At 35.6% G+C, this 16,881-nt stretch overlaps 1 protein-coding gene across 6 annotated transcripts in view; it reads left to right on the forward strand.

Annotated features, from left to right (window-relative positions):
• The window catches only part of SUSD4 (sushi domain containing 4), a 253,131-nt gene that overhangs the window by 180,566 nt on the left and 55,684 nt on the right, over positions 1–16,881 (forward strand). For 5 of the 6 annotated variants that reach the window (XM_031967069.1, XM_031967070.1, XM_031967067.1 and 2 more), the window contains one exon: positions 5,958–6,146. The exons of the other annotated variant lie outside the window; for it this stretch is intronic. In XM_031967069.1, coding sequence (XP_031822929.1) covers positions 5,958–6,146 — 189 coding nt within the window. The remainder of the gene's footprint in view (positions 1–5,957; positions 6,147–16,881) is intronic. 6 annotated transcript variants of the gene reach the window in all.

Here is a 16,881-nt window from a genome sequence, read left to right on the forward strand (position 1 = left end):
GGGTCAACATAAATGTGACAGTGTTTAAGGAACAACATGCAAGGTATCTAAAGTAGAGGAAGATATTAAAGGCATGTACAATTTTCAGACCAAAATTAATATGAAAAATGTGAACAAAAGAGCATCAGTAACTATTAACCTGTATTCCTACTCTCCTATCTACTCAAAATCTTTATGAGAGGCATCAATCCAGGAATTTATGGCATCTCTGATAATACTAATCATAGAGCAACAAGCAGGCATTCACAAGCAATGTTGAACAATAGACCACATCTTTGCCATTTCACAATTAATGAAAAGATGTAAGCAACACAGAATATTCCTCTGTATTTATTGTTTATTGGTTAAGAAAAGGCATTTGATTTAATAAAACAAAACAGTTTTACAGTTTATGTTACTTAAAATAAGATGTCTCCATTCTATAAATCAAAATCAAGATTCCTTGACAAATGTAACAATTGAAATGACCCTATTGAGTGACCCTCAGTGGTGAATGTAGTAGCATGAAAAAATAATTACTATGTGCCATGGGTTGTATTAAGTATTGGGAATATAAATAGAAAAACTTGATGTTACATGTTCTTAAAGAGCTCAAATTTTAATTGAAGAATACCAAACATAAAAGACATTATGTGGAAGACCAATGGAAAGTCTCTCTGGTCCATCAGTTGCAGCAGCTTGGCCACTAGCTTTTTGGTTGCATATTTGGGAAGGAGAGATCCTGGAGGAAATCTACATGGTGAGGATTCAGGGTCAGACCACTTGGGGAAGGAGTCTTATAGTGGTTCCATTGTCAAAGGCATCTGATGGTCTCTGCATGTGTGGATGGTTGAGGTGGGAAGATAGATATTTGAAGAGTACTTAAATTAATGGTGGATCCACTACCATGACAGAGGTAACCAGTGCAAGTCAAAGAGGAATTCCCTGTGAATAGTGAGATCTTCCAAATGTTTCTGTTTACAGATGACATTTTATAAATGATTCAACATGAAACTTTTTCCCTAGTGGTCTGATCCTAAGCTCTCACCATGAAGATCTTCCCAGAATCTTTCCTTCCCAACTACAACCTAAAATCCCTGGCTCTTATGGGTTCAGTTAACATCTCTATGCAAATGATTCCCAGAAATATATCTAGCCCTACTTTCTCTCCAAAGCCACAGTCTTATATTTCAGGCTTTTAGACATCTCAAACTGGATGTTTCGTCAAATTCAACATGTCTGAAATAACTCATTCTCTTTTCTCCAAATTTTCCCCTCTTCCCAACATTTTTATTACTCTTATGGTCACCACCATCCTCTCAGTCACAGAGATCCACAAACTCAGTCATCTTAGACTCTTAACTTTGAGTCACCTCATATGTTCTCCAATTCAATCCATTAACAAATCTTGTCATTTCTACATTCACAATATCTATCCTATGTTCTCTTTGCTACATTCAGCCAGCCACCACCCTAGTTAAAACCCTTGTCATCTCTCTTTTAAAATTTTTTTTTTCATTCAGCAAAAATCTGCCTCCTTTTCCTCCCATTCTAGGCTCCTTCTGATACCTGAAAAAAGAAAGCACAAAATCCCAGTTGCAAACACATATAGTCAAGCAGAACAAATTTTCACATTGTATATATTTAAATTTATGTGTATGGGTCTATATATTTATATATGTGTGTATATGTATACATATGTATGTACACATACATACTATACAATATACATACATATGCATACACACAACCATTTTTCATATAATTCTGTACTCTGAGTCTTTTCTTCCTCTATCAGAAGGTAGGTAGACTAATGAAATCATCATTAGTCTTCTGAATTGTTGTTGGTTATTATACTGATTACAATTCTTAAACTTTCTAATATTTTTGTCTTTAAAATACTGTTGTCATTGTATACATTTTTCTCCTGGTTCTTTTCACTTTACTCTGCATCAGTTCAAATAAGTCTTCCCAGGTTTTTTTTAATAATCCCATTCATAATTTCTTTTAGCATAATAGTATTCAAGCATATTTAGATACCATAATTTACTCATCCTTTCCCCATTTGAAGGGTATTCTCTCATATTTTATGACCTCAAAAAGAGCTGCAGATATTTTTGGATATCCTTAGTTAGACCTTGTTTGGTTTGGGATTAATTCTTGCCTTAATTCCCTCTCCCTCTAATTCCCTAAATCTTTTCCTTTTCATTTCTCTGTTGAGTGAGATATATTCCTATACCTAGCTGTGTATATGTATATTCTTTCCTGAAATAATCTTCTAATTAGTCTTCCTGAATCTTTTCTCCCCACTTCAATCCACTCTCCACTCAGCTGTCAAAAAAGATTTTTCTAAAATGTCTCGCCATATCACTTCCCTGCTAAAGGAACTCCAAGTGGCTCCCTATTACCTCTAGGATTAAATATGAAATCTTCTGCTTGTCATTTAAAGCCCATCATAGCCTAATCTATTTTTACCTTTCCAGTGTCCTTACATTTTACTGCCCCCATGCACTTTGAGATCCAGCTGTACTAATCTGTGTGATGTTCCTCACACACAACAAAAACTCCATTTCCCATCTCTGCTTTGCATTAAATGGTTCTGAGGATAACATCCCTTTTCCCTCTGATTCTCAGTTTTCCTGATTTTCTTATGATCAAATATTGCATTTTGTAGGAGATGCTACCTGGTTTTCCTGGTCTTAGCATTTGTTAATATCTTCTGATTTAACTGTTTTCATTGAAATCACATGCCTTTACACAGAGTTTATGATCAGTGGTGACTGCAGTGTACTGTTGTCAGCAGTCAGTCAATAAACATTCATAAAATATTTACTATATTGCCAGTCACTGTGCTAACTATTGGGAACACAAAAGTTAAAGACAATCCTTATTTTCAGAAGCTCACAATCTAATTAGAGAGACAGTATGCAAGCAACTTTTGTGGCTGTTGACTTAGTTCAGTCACATATGACTCTCTGTGACCTCATTTGGTTTTGTTTGTTTGGTAAAGATCTTGGACTATTTGTCATTTTCTTCTCTAGCTCATTTTACAAATGAGGAAACTGAGGCACCCTGGGCTAAGTGAGTACTTACAAGCTATATTTAAGATAAATTGTAGATAATCAAAAGAGAGAAGGCACTAAAGTTAAGAAAAGACTTCCTTATATAAGGTAGGATTTTAGCTGGAACTTGAAGAAAGCCAGGCAGTTCAGGAGGTAGAGATGAGGAAGGGGAGCATTCCAATCCAGCCAATGAATATACCCTGTGTGGGCATGTTTGTATCTTAATTCTGTTTCAGGCAAAGAAGAATGAAGGATCACAGAGGTTATCTGGAAATACACAGAATTTAAGGAGGTCAGCGATCTAATTCTCTGTCAGATGTTGGGATTTTTTTAACTGAGGCCTCAGTGAGCTATACATGATTTTATAGTTATGACTTTGTTTATAGCTTTCTAACCTAGCCGCATTCCTCCAAATAGTAAGAAAGAAAGAAAGAGCGAGAGGGGGAGGAAGAGGAAGAGGGAGAGAAAGGGAGGGAGAGAGGAAGAGAGGGAGGGAGGGAGGGAAGGAAGGAAGGAAGAAATGAGAGAAGGAAGGAAGGAAGGAAGGAAGGAGGGAAAGAAGGAGGGAAGAAAAGAAGGAAGAAGGAAGGAAAAAAGGAAGAAAGGAAGGAAAAAAGGAAGGAAGGAAGGATGGATTGAGGCAAAATTTTGCCTAACAACTAACTGCTGGGTTACCTATATACGTGTATTTAAATGTAGTTATATACATGCATACATATACATATTTCTATGTATATTTGTATATGCCTCTATGTCTGTATTTGGTTTGGACCCATTGTTTCATTGGCATTGGGAACTCCCTCTGCCAATGCAGATCTCAGCTATTCTGAAACAGTTTTAGAGAATTGCCTGAGGTTCTGAGTCTAATTGCCTCTAAGAGTGTCAGAGAAAGGACTTGAATCTAAGTTTTTTTCCTACTCCAATGCCTGCTCTCTATCCATCATATATATAGTATTCCAAACCACCTGATCCAGAATTTTATTTCATCTGTCATCTTTCCTGATCTCCCCAGGGACTAGTGCCTTTCCTAGTTCCCCAAATTATTTTCTATATATTTTAGCAGCTAAGTAGCATAATGAATAGAGTTCTGGGCCTAGCCAAGAAGAACTCAGTTCAAATGAAGCTTCAAATGCATGATCCTGGGCAAGTCAGTTAACCTCTGATTTCTGATTTCCTCACTGGTAAATTGGGGATTATAATAGCACCTACTTCACAAGTTTGTTTATTGGGAAGATCAAATGAAATAATAATTTGTAAAATGCTAAGCACAGTACCTGGCACAGAGTAGGCATTTAATAAATGCTTTATTTAGAAAAAGAAATCTGTATGCATGTTATATCTCCCTTGCAGTCTCTGAGGGATGGGGATATTTCATTTTATCTTTGTATCCTTAGCACCGTGCAGCATCTTGCTCAATAAATGCTTGTTGAATTGAATTAAATATACATACACCTTAGCTTTAAATTGCATAGGCAACATTTCCAGGGATATGTAGATGATATATTGAAGGATGATTTTTGCAGCTGACCTTTTGCCACAATTGGACTTTATTTGGAGACTAGTTAATGTTTATTGAAATCTAATACTGAGTTAGGGGCTGCACAGAGCAGATGGTTCTCCATTTTCTATACCCAATGGCCAGACAAGAAACAAGCAGATGGTTGAATCAGAATGTGCCCTGGTCTTGTTTCAGGGGACAGATCACAAATCTCTGATAGTCTAGACTAGAAAATCTCTCCAAAATGCAGCCAGAATTGTTTCCCAAGTGTTACTATTTCTCTTAATTTCTCTGATCTCCACCCAAAGCATTCATAATCCCATTGCTCTGACTTTTAGACTACCACATTCAGTAACTGGCAACAACCTGGATTATAGGTTTGTTACATATTATTTATCTTAGATGAAACTGTTTCTCTTTAGGGTTCCCATCCCAACATCAAACTGTTCCCTCCAGCAAAAGTATGGTTCTCAATAGCCAAGAACAGTGTCCACACAAATTTGAATTCACTAATATCTAGTGTGATCTCCCACAGGTGTGCAGTTATAGCCTTGGGGAAAAACATTACAGAGAGCAACAGTGAAAGATCTGAGTCTCATCTCTAAACTGATACATTAAAGAAAGATTCTTCTGTTTATAGAATAATCTGTTACAACATTCATTTCAGAAAGTAGACCATCCTGTTGCTTTTGTTGTTAGTTATTTCTGCCATGTCTGACTTTTTGTGATTCCATTTGAGGTTTTCTTGGCAAAGATACTGACGTGGTTTGCCATTTCCTTCTCTAGCTCATTTTACAGATGAGTAAACTGAGGCAAAAAGCATTAAGTAACTTTACCAGGGTCACACATCTAGTAAGTATCTGAAGTTGGGTTTGAATTTAGGTATTCTTGATTCTAGATCTAGCAATATTACTCAACGTACCGCCTAGCTAACCTGAATTATCCAACATCATTGAAACTATGATTCAATATAAAAATTCAGTCTACTATTAACTTTTCAGGAACTTACCTGTTAAATGAAATATGAGAGAACTATACTCGAATTGACTTTCGGTGACATTCTTCTGTTACCAATTACACAAATCAAAAGTTTGGATGTCTCTTCTTCTGGGATAGAGAATTGAAATATGCAATGCTAGAGTCATAGGATCATTCCCTACTTACCTACTTTTATTTATTTATACATCTGACTTTCTAAAAATTAGATACCATTTGAAAAGGAATAGCCAAATTTTCTCATTAAAAAGAAAGAAAGAGGTGTGATTCCTGGACAAGGAAACCAAATTTTTAATTAAGTACTTGTTCTTTTTCCTAAGTTACAATGTTGTAGTAATATCTGGTGTTTTATATTCTAGCCAGACAACTGAAGAAAATTCTTCCTAATAAAAGACTCCTACTTCTTTTATTTTAATTTGCAGGTTGCCTGAGACCTCTAGCTTCTGCTAATGGTTACGTCAACATGTCTGAGTACCAATCCAACTTCCCCGTGGGAGCAGTGATTGCCTACCACTGCTTCCCAGGATTCAAACTAGAGGGGTCAGAGTATCTCGAGTGCTTATATAACCTTATCTGGTCATATAGTCCACCCAGGTGCCTTGCTTTAGAAGGTAACATATCTTATTATCTTTGGTGTTTTATTGAGATCTATTAAACATGTACATTTGAATGAGTTGGAGAAAAGCTCAGAGGAAAGTCTTGGTAATACATTTGGAACAGGAATGTATCATGCTCTGCTCTTGTCTTGAATCCATCAAATTATTTATAATGTCTTTCATGAGATCTTGTTGACAGTTGACCAAGAAATAAAATTCATTTCCCCCATTTTTCTGTTTTAAACAGGGGAGTGGGAGAGAGGAAGAAAGAGTGAAAGTTTCAAGCATTAAAGGCTAAGCTGAAAAATATCTATGTTAAATGAATTGTCTTATAAAATTAATTTTTCCACAACAAATGAAAACAGACTGTATTATAGCATCATATATCTCATCTTTTTTTTTTTTCATTGTTTTGTCGATGCTTCCACTGTATTTTCATGTACTTTATAGCTGGGTTGTAAATGTTTTCCTGCAAGTGTGAATGAGATAGCCTGAAAGCAAAAGCTTTATTTCTTTTAGTTATATATGCATATATATGCACAGACTTGCAATTATTTTAGAAGACAGTAAATACTTGAGATGACTGACCAACAGTATAAGACAAAGAAGGAGAAGGGATGGAAATTGTTGGAAAAAAGGGAGGGCCCATAGGGACAGAATTCATAAGAAATTTCTTGATAGAGAACATGTATACCCGCTCTCTCATTGTTTTTCAGGGACAACTACCATAAACAAAGATTCCCATTGGGTTGGGTTTTGCTCTCACTTCATCTGTGAAACAAGAGAATTGAACCGGATGATTATTAAAGGTTTTTACAGTTATAAATGCTATGGTGTAGAGAAAGGAGAAGCTAATATACTTTTGTTTCCTATCATTTCTAGCTCACAGTGAAACACTGTTCATTAAAAAACAAGGTGCTATGGGTAGAAAAGGGAGAGACAACTAAAACAAAAGAACGAGGAAATATGGTCTCTTTCTTCAAGGAGCTTCCAGCAGAATTTACACTTTACCTTAGAACACCAAACTCGAAAGAACATAAGAGAATGGTGACACATCGATTTGCAGATTCTGTAAAAATTTTTAGCCCTCCCTTTTTACCAAAGAATTCTGATTTTTTTTCCTTTATAGGATGTTTATAGTACCTTACTGTAAAATTTAGGTATATTTCTGTTATTAAAAGATCAAATGTGTTGATATTATACAATATTATATATATATTAATGCATTTCTGATTTTTAAACTTTGTGTCATCTGCTGGTCTTTCCATGTCATTTGCAGCTTCTGCAAAACTCCCCAAAATTCCCATTTAATTTTTTATGTTGATCTACTATATATCAAAACCATATTGGAAAAAGTTGCAATATGGAAAGGATAACTGTGCGATGACTTCATTCTATTCTTTGGAACTAATCAATCAATCAATGTAAACTCCTTGCAAGTAGGGATTGTTTTATTCTTAGTATCTGTGGCCAAAGTGCTTAGCACAGCGTCCAACATATTCAGTTGTTCCATTCAACTCTTTATGATCCTATATGGGATTTTCTTGGCCAAGATACTGGAATGATTAGTCATTACCTTCCCCAATATGGATTAAGGCAAGCAGAAGATGAATGACTTGGCCAGTTATACAACTAATAAGCGTCTAAAGCCAGATTTGAACTCATATCTTTTATACAGCTAATAAGTGTCTAAAGCCAGATTTGAACTCATATCTTCCTGACTCCAGGCCCAGTACTATATCCACCAAAACATCTAAGCTGCCTTAATATATGTTTGGCACATAGCAAACACTTAATAAATACTTACTGATTGGTTAATCAGTAAGTCTTTGTTCCAAAGCAATGCACTACATGCTGGAGATAGAAATACAAAGAATAAAGTAATCCCGATTCTCACGAAGATTAGGCAGCAATGTATACATATTTAAGTATATACAGCATAAATATAAATAAATGTATAGAATAAGTATGAACAAAATAAATACAAGGTCCTTAAATACAAGAAAGGCAGGGAAGGCTCTAGCAGTTGGATATAACCTTCATCTTAAAGGAAGAAAAGGATGTTATGAAATCAAAGGGAGAAGGAAGTGCATTTAAGGTAGGGGGATGAAATGCCTGGTGGAGGAATAGAGAGAACAGTTATAATCCAGACTAGATTATTGGGAAGGGGCTTAATGTATGTTGAGGCTGAAAAGCAGTTTGTAAGTCTCTAAAAAACCAAAGAGGAATACATATTTTCTTTTAGAGACAATATAGATAAATATTGATATTTGTTGAGCAGAAGAGTGGCATAGTGTATTTAAGGAAAATCATTTTAGTTGCAACATGGAGGATGGACTAGAGCAGTACAAGACTTTTGAGACAGGGAAGTCAATTAGTAGAACATTGCAGTAGTCCAGGTAAAAGAGTACAAGAGTCTGATCTGATTTGGTGGCTGAGTAAGTAAAGAGATGGAGTGACATTAAGGAAAACATATAAATAGAAATGACAAGATTTGATTACTGATTGGATATATATAAAAAGTGTAAGTGAGAAGTCGAGATTATGAACCTAAGAGAATGTAAGAATGGTAAAGATTTTGGCAGAAACATGGAAGTTTGGAAGAGAGTTATGAGGAAGAGATAATGAGATCTGGTTTTGACATATTAATTTTGAGATGTCTCTGAGATATCTAGTTGGAAACATCAAGTAGGCAGTTGGTAATGTGGCTCAGGGAAGAGGCTGGAGCTAATATATATTTCTGTGAAGTATCAATTTAGAGATACTCAGTAAACGGGTGGGAGATAATAAGTTCACTACAAGAGAGTGTACAGTGAGAAGAAGATCCTAGATAGCGAAGAACAACCACAGATAGGGTTCATGATAAAGATGAGAAACTAGCAAAGGAGAAGGAGAAATAGAAGATTAGGAGAACTAGAAAGGAGTTCTGATCAAGAATACCTGAAGAGGAGAGAGTGATCCAGAAGGAGAAGATACTCAGCAGGATCCAATGCATCAGATAGATTTTTTTTTTTAAAAAGAGGACTTAGAAAAGACTCTCAAATTCATCAATGAATGGATCATTGGTGAATGAAGAAAGGAATTTCATTTGCTTGATGGAATCAAAAGCCAGATTACAAAGTACTGAGTAGGAAGCAGCAAGCATAGATAGCTTTTTCTAGGAGTTTTGTTGAAAAACAGAAAAGAGATAAAGGATGATAGCTTGGGAGGAAGAGTTTTGGAGAAAGTTTTTTTAAGGTTATAGGAGACTTTGACGTGTTTGAAGGAAATAGGAAAGGAACCAGTAAATAGGGAGAGGATTTGAGACAAAGGAAGGGATAATTTAGGATGCAATATAAAATCAACACGCATTTATTAAGTACCTACTATTTGCCAGGTATTGTGCTAAATGATAGAAAAAGTAGGAAAGAAGAAAGGATGGAAGGAAGGAAGGAAGGAAGGAAGGAAAGAAGAAAAGAAGGAAGGAAGGAAAGCCATTTTTTGCTTGCTCTCAAGAAGCTCACAATCTGATGTGATGAAACAACATATAAACAATTATGTAAAATGATATTTTCAGAATAAAATGAAGATAATCTTGAAAGAACTAGCATTAAAAGAATCAGGAACATCTTGCAGAAGGTGAGATTTTAACTGGGACTAGAAGGAAATGAGGCAAACCAGAAGATGGAGATGAAGAAGGAGAGAATTCCAGACAGAGGGGACAACCAGGAAAAATGCTCAAAGGCTGGAAATGTTTGAGGAGAAGTCAGGAGGCCTGTATCATGGAGTACCAGGAGGAGAATAAGATATGTGAGAAGACTAGAAAGAAAAGGGCCTATTATAAAGGACTTATTGAAAGAAACTGCTGGAGAACAGAGAAATGGATAACATCAAGAGTACATGTAGAAGGATTGGCCTTGGCAAGGACAAGGGCCATTTCTTTGTTAGGGAATGAGGGAGAGGAGAAAAAGATAAGGGGTTATGTCAAAAGGTTTTGAGATAAAGAGAAAAGGAGAAGAGGGAGCCATGGCTAATGGCCTTTTTCTCAGAAAAGTAAGAAATGGATAAGATACTTAACTTTATAAGATAGGGGGAAAAGGGAAAGTGTGTGAGTAAAGAGGAAGATGAAGTTTGAAATAGCTCCTGTAGGGAGTGAGATTAAAAAATCAACCAGGGAGAAATAAAATAATGAGTTAATATTCATATAATATTAATAATATATTATTCATAAAATATTTCAATTATATTAATATTTTAATATCATATTACTTGTATGAGATTTTAATTATATTAGTAATTTTAATATATTACTTGTAGGATATTTTAATTATATTAATATAATTATTAATAATTAATATATTGTTTCCAAAGCATTTTATATACATTCCATGTTATTTGATCTATACAACAGCCCTATGAAATAGGTGCTATTATTATCCCCATCTTACATATGAGAAAATTGAGGCTAAGAGAAGTGTTTTGTCTACAGTCACACAGATAGTAAATGTCTAAGGCAGGATTCCTACTTAGGTTGTCCTGATTATGGCACTTAGTCTATTCACCACCTAGCTTCCTTTGTATAGTGAAAGCTCAGATGAAGTTTGATAAACCCTATTTGAAATGTCCCCTGTTAGTACAATTGTGGAACTTCTTTAGCTCTGTTCAGTAGTCCATGAGTAGGAGTGGAGAAAGCAGATGGTAGGTAGATCAAGCTAATTTATTTTCCACATGGTATTGTCTCAAATATTAGAATTAAAGCTAACTAGAATTAAAGTCTATCCAGGTTAAAAATTCACAGATTTTTTCAGCTGTTTTCAAGTCCCCTCACTGTCCAGATTAGCTTCTTTTGCATGTACCCAAGAAGGATGTCAGTGTCCTTCCTAAAGACGTACCCAAACTGAAGGAAATACTTCATCTGTAGTGTGGATAGGACAGAGGACAGAAGCAGGACTAATAGGGCCATCATTCTGGATACAGCATTTCTATTGTTAAAAGAGCTCAAATTACATTAGCTTTTGTAACTTATTTTATACTACTGACTTACATTGAATGTTCAGGCTCACTCCCTCCCACCAAAAAAAAAAGTTGGTTTTTGTTTTTTTGTTTTTTTGATGTGAACTGTTGTCCAGAAACATTTTTTTTGTAAAGCTTATTTTTTTCTGGATTAAAATGAAGGATTTGCATTGTCTTGCCACGAATTATTTTAAGAAGAAATTCAGAAATTACCAAAGTCACCAAACATGACCAGCATACAATAGCACAGAGAAAAATAAAATTTGGTACATCTTAACAGAAGGAGGCCTAGATGGTACAGTGAATAGAGCACTAGCCCTAGAGTCAGGAGGACCTGAATTCAAACTTGGTCTCAGAAACTTAAAACTTATATGACCTTGGACATCATTTAATCCCAGTTGCTGAAAAAATTAAAAAGGAAATGATTCATTACTAATGTGATATTCAATTTCAAATCAGCTTAATTGTGTATAGTTAGAACAACTAAAGCAGAGCTCAAAATCAAAATCATTATTAAATAAAAGGAAAATTAAAGATGAGAAGACATCTCATATGATGATAGCAGTTCTAATTCAACCTGTCTATATGTTGGTAACAGCAAAGAAGGAAACACAAGAGGGGAGGAAAGGAAAGGAAGAGAAGAGAAGGAATAAGAATGGGAGTACACAGAAGGGGATTAAAGGAGAGAAGAAGAAACAAAAAATAAAAAGTCTAAAGACATTGTTAACATTTCCTGAAGAGGGTTAACTGATACAAAATAGAGTAGGAATTCAGATTATGGGGGATTTAAAATGTCAGGCAAAGAAATCTTAACTCTAATTAAGTGGTAATAGGGAGGCATTGAAGATTTTTGACTAGAAGACTGACATAATACCTAGTAAGTGACCTTCTCTAAGTTTCACTTTACTTATCTGTAAAATGGAGATAATACACTAGAGATAAAACTTATATTATATAAAAAATACTTTTGTATACTGGCAAATCACCTTCTAAAGTTAAATTGTTGCAGTCATAAATGTTCTGCAGCACATCTCACTCATCTCCTTCCTTTCTGATTAGCACTGTTTATGATAGAACAAAGCTAAAATTGCAAAATCTTAAACAAGAAAATCAGAACTTTAAAAAAAAAACATGGGGAACCTGGAAGGATCTATTCATCTCTGTCACATTTATAATCATATCCAAGGCATATTTGGAAGAACCAATTTTTTCTGGAGAAATGTTTTCAATTTCTCATTCCTGAGAATTTAATTCAGAAGGAATCACCAGTATTTCTTGACTACCTTCTTAGCACAGTGCTTGGCACATGGTAAGTACTTAATATCTGTTGATTTACTGACCATTTTACCAGTGATAAGCAGGTATCGTCCCCCATGGAGCTACAAAGAGAGTTTAAGCTCATGATCCCTGATTTGGAAGAATTTGTAGTCTAAGAATTAAAACAAACAAAAAAAATAATGAAAAATTATTCCTGATAGCATCTATATGGATCTCTCAATATAGATGAACCTATATATTTATTCATTTAGAAAAGGAGGTTGATTTTAACCATCTTTTGTCAATCAGGTGGTCAAGTACCTACTATGTTCCAGCAAGACACTAAGCAGGTAGTTAAGTGCTACTGACCTTACAATGTTACAGTATTAGAAAAAGAAATTATAATTAGAGATTTAGTCCTTTCTTGGATTTAAAGCTGGAGCCTCAGAGGCCATTGAGTCCAATCCCTTTGTTTCCCAAATAAAAGACATGGAGTCCCAGAATCAGATGGATCATGTCAGAGGTAGGAGATGAATCCAGAACTCAGACTCTAAACAATTTCTTTTTCATACTTCCTCCCTTTCACATTTCCCCCCACTGAATGTCAGTTTAAACACATGTTGTTTTTAACCCAAGGTTAGAGCCAAAGTTTCCCCATCTGACTAACCTGGGTGGGTGGCTCAGGCTTTATTATTCCTGCTGTTTACGTGTTGTAAGCTTCTCCCTTAGAAAGGACTGTGTGTTCTGAGAAGCTTATTTGTGAAAAATGAAGCTGCTGACTTTGTGTGAGGTACAGAGGCAGCTTAGACTCGTGTTAATAGTCTGAAAGGTGGGAAAATAAGAGAAATATTGAAGGTCGTAAAAATAAATAAATGAAACCACAATCAGTAAACCGTTTCTGAAGAAATGTCAAGAGAGATGCATGCAGAGGCGGTCTTGGGAGAAGAGGTAATAAAAACACACTTAGAATCTATTAAGCACCCAGTTCCATTTAGACTGGTGCTGTGCTCACTAACAATGTGTGACTGTGGAAAAGAGGAGGTACCTTTCCTTCATGGTGGAGAGTCATTCAAAAGTCACGGAGTGTTTGGAGCTTTCAGTTACCATTCTAACTCAAATAGCTGGAAACAGCTCAGGTATCCAAGTACAAAATCAGAGTTAGATTTAAAGTTAAATCTAACCTCTCCTCAATAGACTGAGTAATTATATGATGTTAGAGCCAGGGAAAGGATGAAACAGAAAAATATCAAGAGTTTGGAGGCTCACTATTTGTCACGTACAGTGTGGTTGCAGCGGTGTTCAGTGAGCTTTCTTAGGCTGCTTCATTTAGCATTTTTGTTCAGTAGTTTCTGGTTCTTTGTGACTCCTATTTAGGGTTTTCTTGGCAAAGAGACAGGAGTGCTTTGCCATTTCCTTCTTTAGAGCATTTTCACAGATGAAGAAAAGAAGCAAACAGGGTTAAGTGACTTGTGCAAGATCACACAGCTAGTAAATGTCTGAGACTAGATTTGAAGATGAATATTCCTATAACTCTAGATCCAAGCATCCTATCTACAGCTAGACCTCTAGTTACCTCAGGATGTCATTTGCCTAGTTTCTAAAGAAAGACAATAGGGTTTTTTTTTTGTATCATAAGTCTTTTCTCCACTGGATTATAAGAAAAAACATGAAATCAAAATTAGAAAAAATGAGTCTTATTGTTAGGAATAAAGGGTTAGAAGGAAGCATTTAAACTCAGAAATCTACATTGCTTTGTATAAGATAAGGTAGGGCATCTTAAACTTTTCCCACTCAAGACCCCTTTCACCCAAGAAACTTTTACATGACCCCAGATATAAAATAGGTATACAAATTAAATATTTACTGATAATAAATCATAAGAAATTTATTTTAAAACAATTCATTGGTATACATGAAATTTTACCATTCATTAAAAATGAAAGCAAATTTGCATAGTAATGAGATGGATGTGCTTATTTATTTTTACATAAATAATTCAATCTTGATGGAATATTTCATACTGAAGGATGAGCAATCAGAAACATTTTATTATTGCCAAATTTTTCACAACCCCCACATTCAGTTACGTGACTCCCATATGGATCCCACAGTTTAAGAAACTTTGGTATAAAGGATTATCATAATTGGCATGTCTCATCCACTTCAACTGAAATCCTCTTACATGCAGACAGATCACTCTATGTGTCCCTTATTCCCTAGAGTTAAATAGAATAGTTAGAATGGATACATTAACTTCTGGGAATATTTCAAAGCCTTTGCAGTGAAATATCTATAGCATTGAAAGAGTTAGGGAGGGTTAGGATAATAAAGCCTTTTCTTTATTTTATCTGCTACTTCCTAAATCTAATACAAAGTTACAATTTGGAAGGAGGGATGGATTCCAGGAAAGCTTCAATGGGGTCACCAAAGGCTTGGAATATGAGTTAGTTGCCTTGTTTGTTTGTTTTCTCTAATAGGGGAATAAATAACTCCAAGGACTACAATTTTTAAAAGGTTTCATTTATAATGATTTAGGCAATGACTTCTCCAGTGTTGACATTTTCAATGGGCTTTTTCTGCCTGTGTTTCTGGCATTTCTCCCAGGAACAAGGGGACCTGACCTCATTAGAAACAGAACATCTCAAACTTTTTTGGTTGTTTTTATATTTCACCAAATACAGAGGGCAGAATGTCCCAAGTGATTTTTTTCCTTCCCCTGTTGACTTCAAAGCTCACATGGACTGAGAGAAAAGTTTAATCAGACAGTTTCTGATTCAATTACATGGAATACAGCAGTGTTATTTCATAAGAGCCTTATAGTGTCCAGGGAGCCTTTTAAGTCTATGTCTTTTTATAAGAGGGAAAAAAAATAAGAAACTGAAAAACCTGTTTGGCCAAATGTAAAATAACTTGAAAGGTTCCCATTTGGGTTCAAAACTCAAGGCCCATGTAGTTTTTGCAGGTTCTAAGTTCTTGTCCTAGATTTTTCACGGACTTTTTCATCAGTAAAAACACACCTAGATAAAAAAAGACCTGTCACAATTTCTCCTACCAGGAATCCCCCCTTAACTCAAAGGATTCCTCCAGACTTCAAAGGGAATTCTGAGTAAGGGACAGGATTTTAACAACAGAGAAATCTGGCCTTTAACCCTATCTTAGAAAGATCAGTGATTTATTGTTTCTGGCCTTGGCTCCAGTGATTCAAGCTGAATCCTTTCCAAGTCATTCCAGGGATGATTATTACTAGACGACAAAACGTTTACTATCAATAGGTTCTTTAAGAAATTAAGCCTATAAACTAAAAACCAGCTCCTCCCAACATCCTGTTCTTCCCTCTCTCATCTATTTCTCCCTAGGTCCAGAACACCTGTACTCTGGGAGTACAGAGGAGCAATAGAGAGCCATTGTGTGAGTTTGTGCAGAACAGAGAGATCCATAAGGACAATTTACATACCTACTCCTCATTATACCTCATTTACCATTCTTTAGCTATCAGTCTTCTACAATGATAATTACAGATCTTCTGCAAGTATTGTCATTAGACCCACTTATAAAGAAGGAAGCAGGAAACACTGAAGACAGGCCAATTGGAATTGTGGCTGCTTCACATTACCAAGAGGGCCCTTAACACCACAGATAACAATGAGATGTGATTTTGTCATTTTAATCCACCCTTCCTGACCCCCCCCCCATAAATACAAAATTAAGGATTATATCCAAACATTTATTATTACCTGGCTATCTCCCTTCCCACGTACCGATTCCAGGCAAAAATTTAATGGAACCAATTACAAGTAATGGATTTAACATCTCTCATTCAAACTGTATTGTCCTCATTGTCCATTGTTATTACAACAGTTCTAACCTTCAACTTGAAGACTTGAGGGGAAGAGAGCTCGGTGAAAAAAACTAGAGCAAGCTACTATTGTAGCTATTGTTCCAGGAAATATGTCTGGCCTTAGAATCACAGAATATTTGTGCTAGGAGGCCTAAACAGTAAGGTGTCTTGTCCAAGGTCACACTGCTATACCTCCCTCCACCTCCCCTACCCCTAGTCTCCATTACATAGCTATATTATAAATAGCTTGCCCTAGTAGAAATCTCATTGGATCTTATATATCTCATTTCTTTCTTCCTACCTTTTTTTGTTCTCTTAGGAGAAATCTGTTCTTTCTAGAACTGAAGGAAAATTGGCGATGCTAAGCTTCCATTTTCCCCCCATTCTCTCATGATGCATGTAAACCTTGTCTAAAACAATATGGAAGCTGCTTTGTAAACAGAAAATGTATTCTGAGATATTGGCATATATACTCTTGCTCAACAGCTTCCACTGCCATGTTTTCTCTCTGGCAACCAAAATCCCTCTATCTGACATAATTTGCATCACAGCCACCTTGTCCGTGACCCTGGCAGGGTTTTTCATTAGAGAGAAATGCAAAATAGCAAACAAGCCTGTTAATTTATCATTCTCAAGCAAGAGTAAATTATTCTAATGACATTT

This window comes from Sarcophilus harrisii, chromosome 4 (genome assembly GCF_902635505.1).
Source record: "Sarcophilus harrisii chromosome 4, mSarHar1.11, whole genome shotgun sequence".
Classification (NCBI taxonomy): Eukaryota; Metazoa; Chordata; class Mammalia; order Dasyuromorphia; family Dasyuridae; genus Sarcophilus; species Sarcophilus harrisii.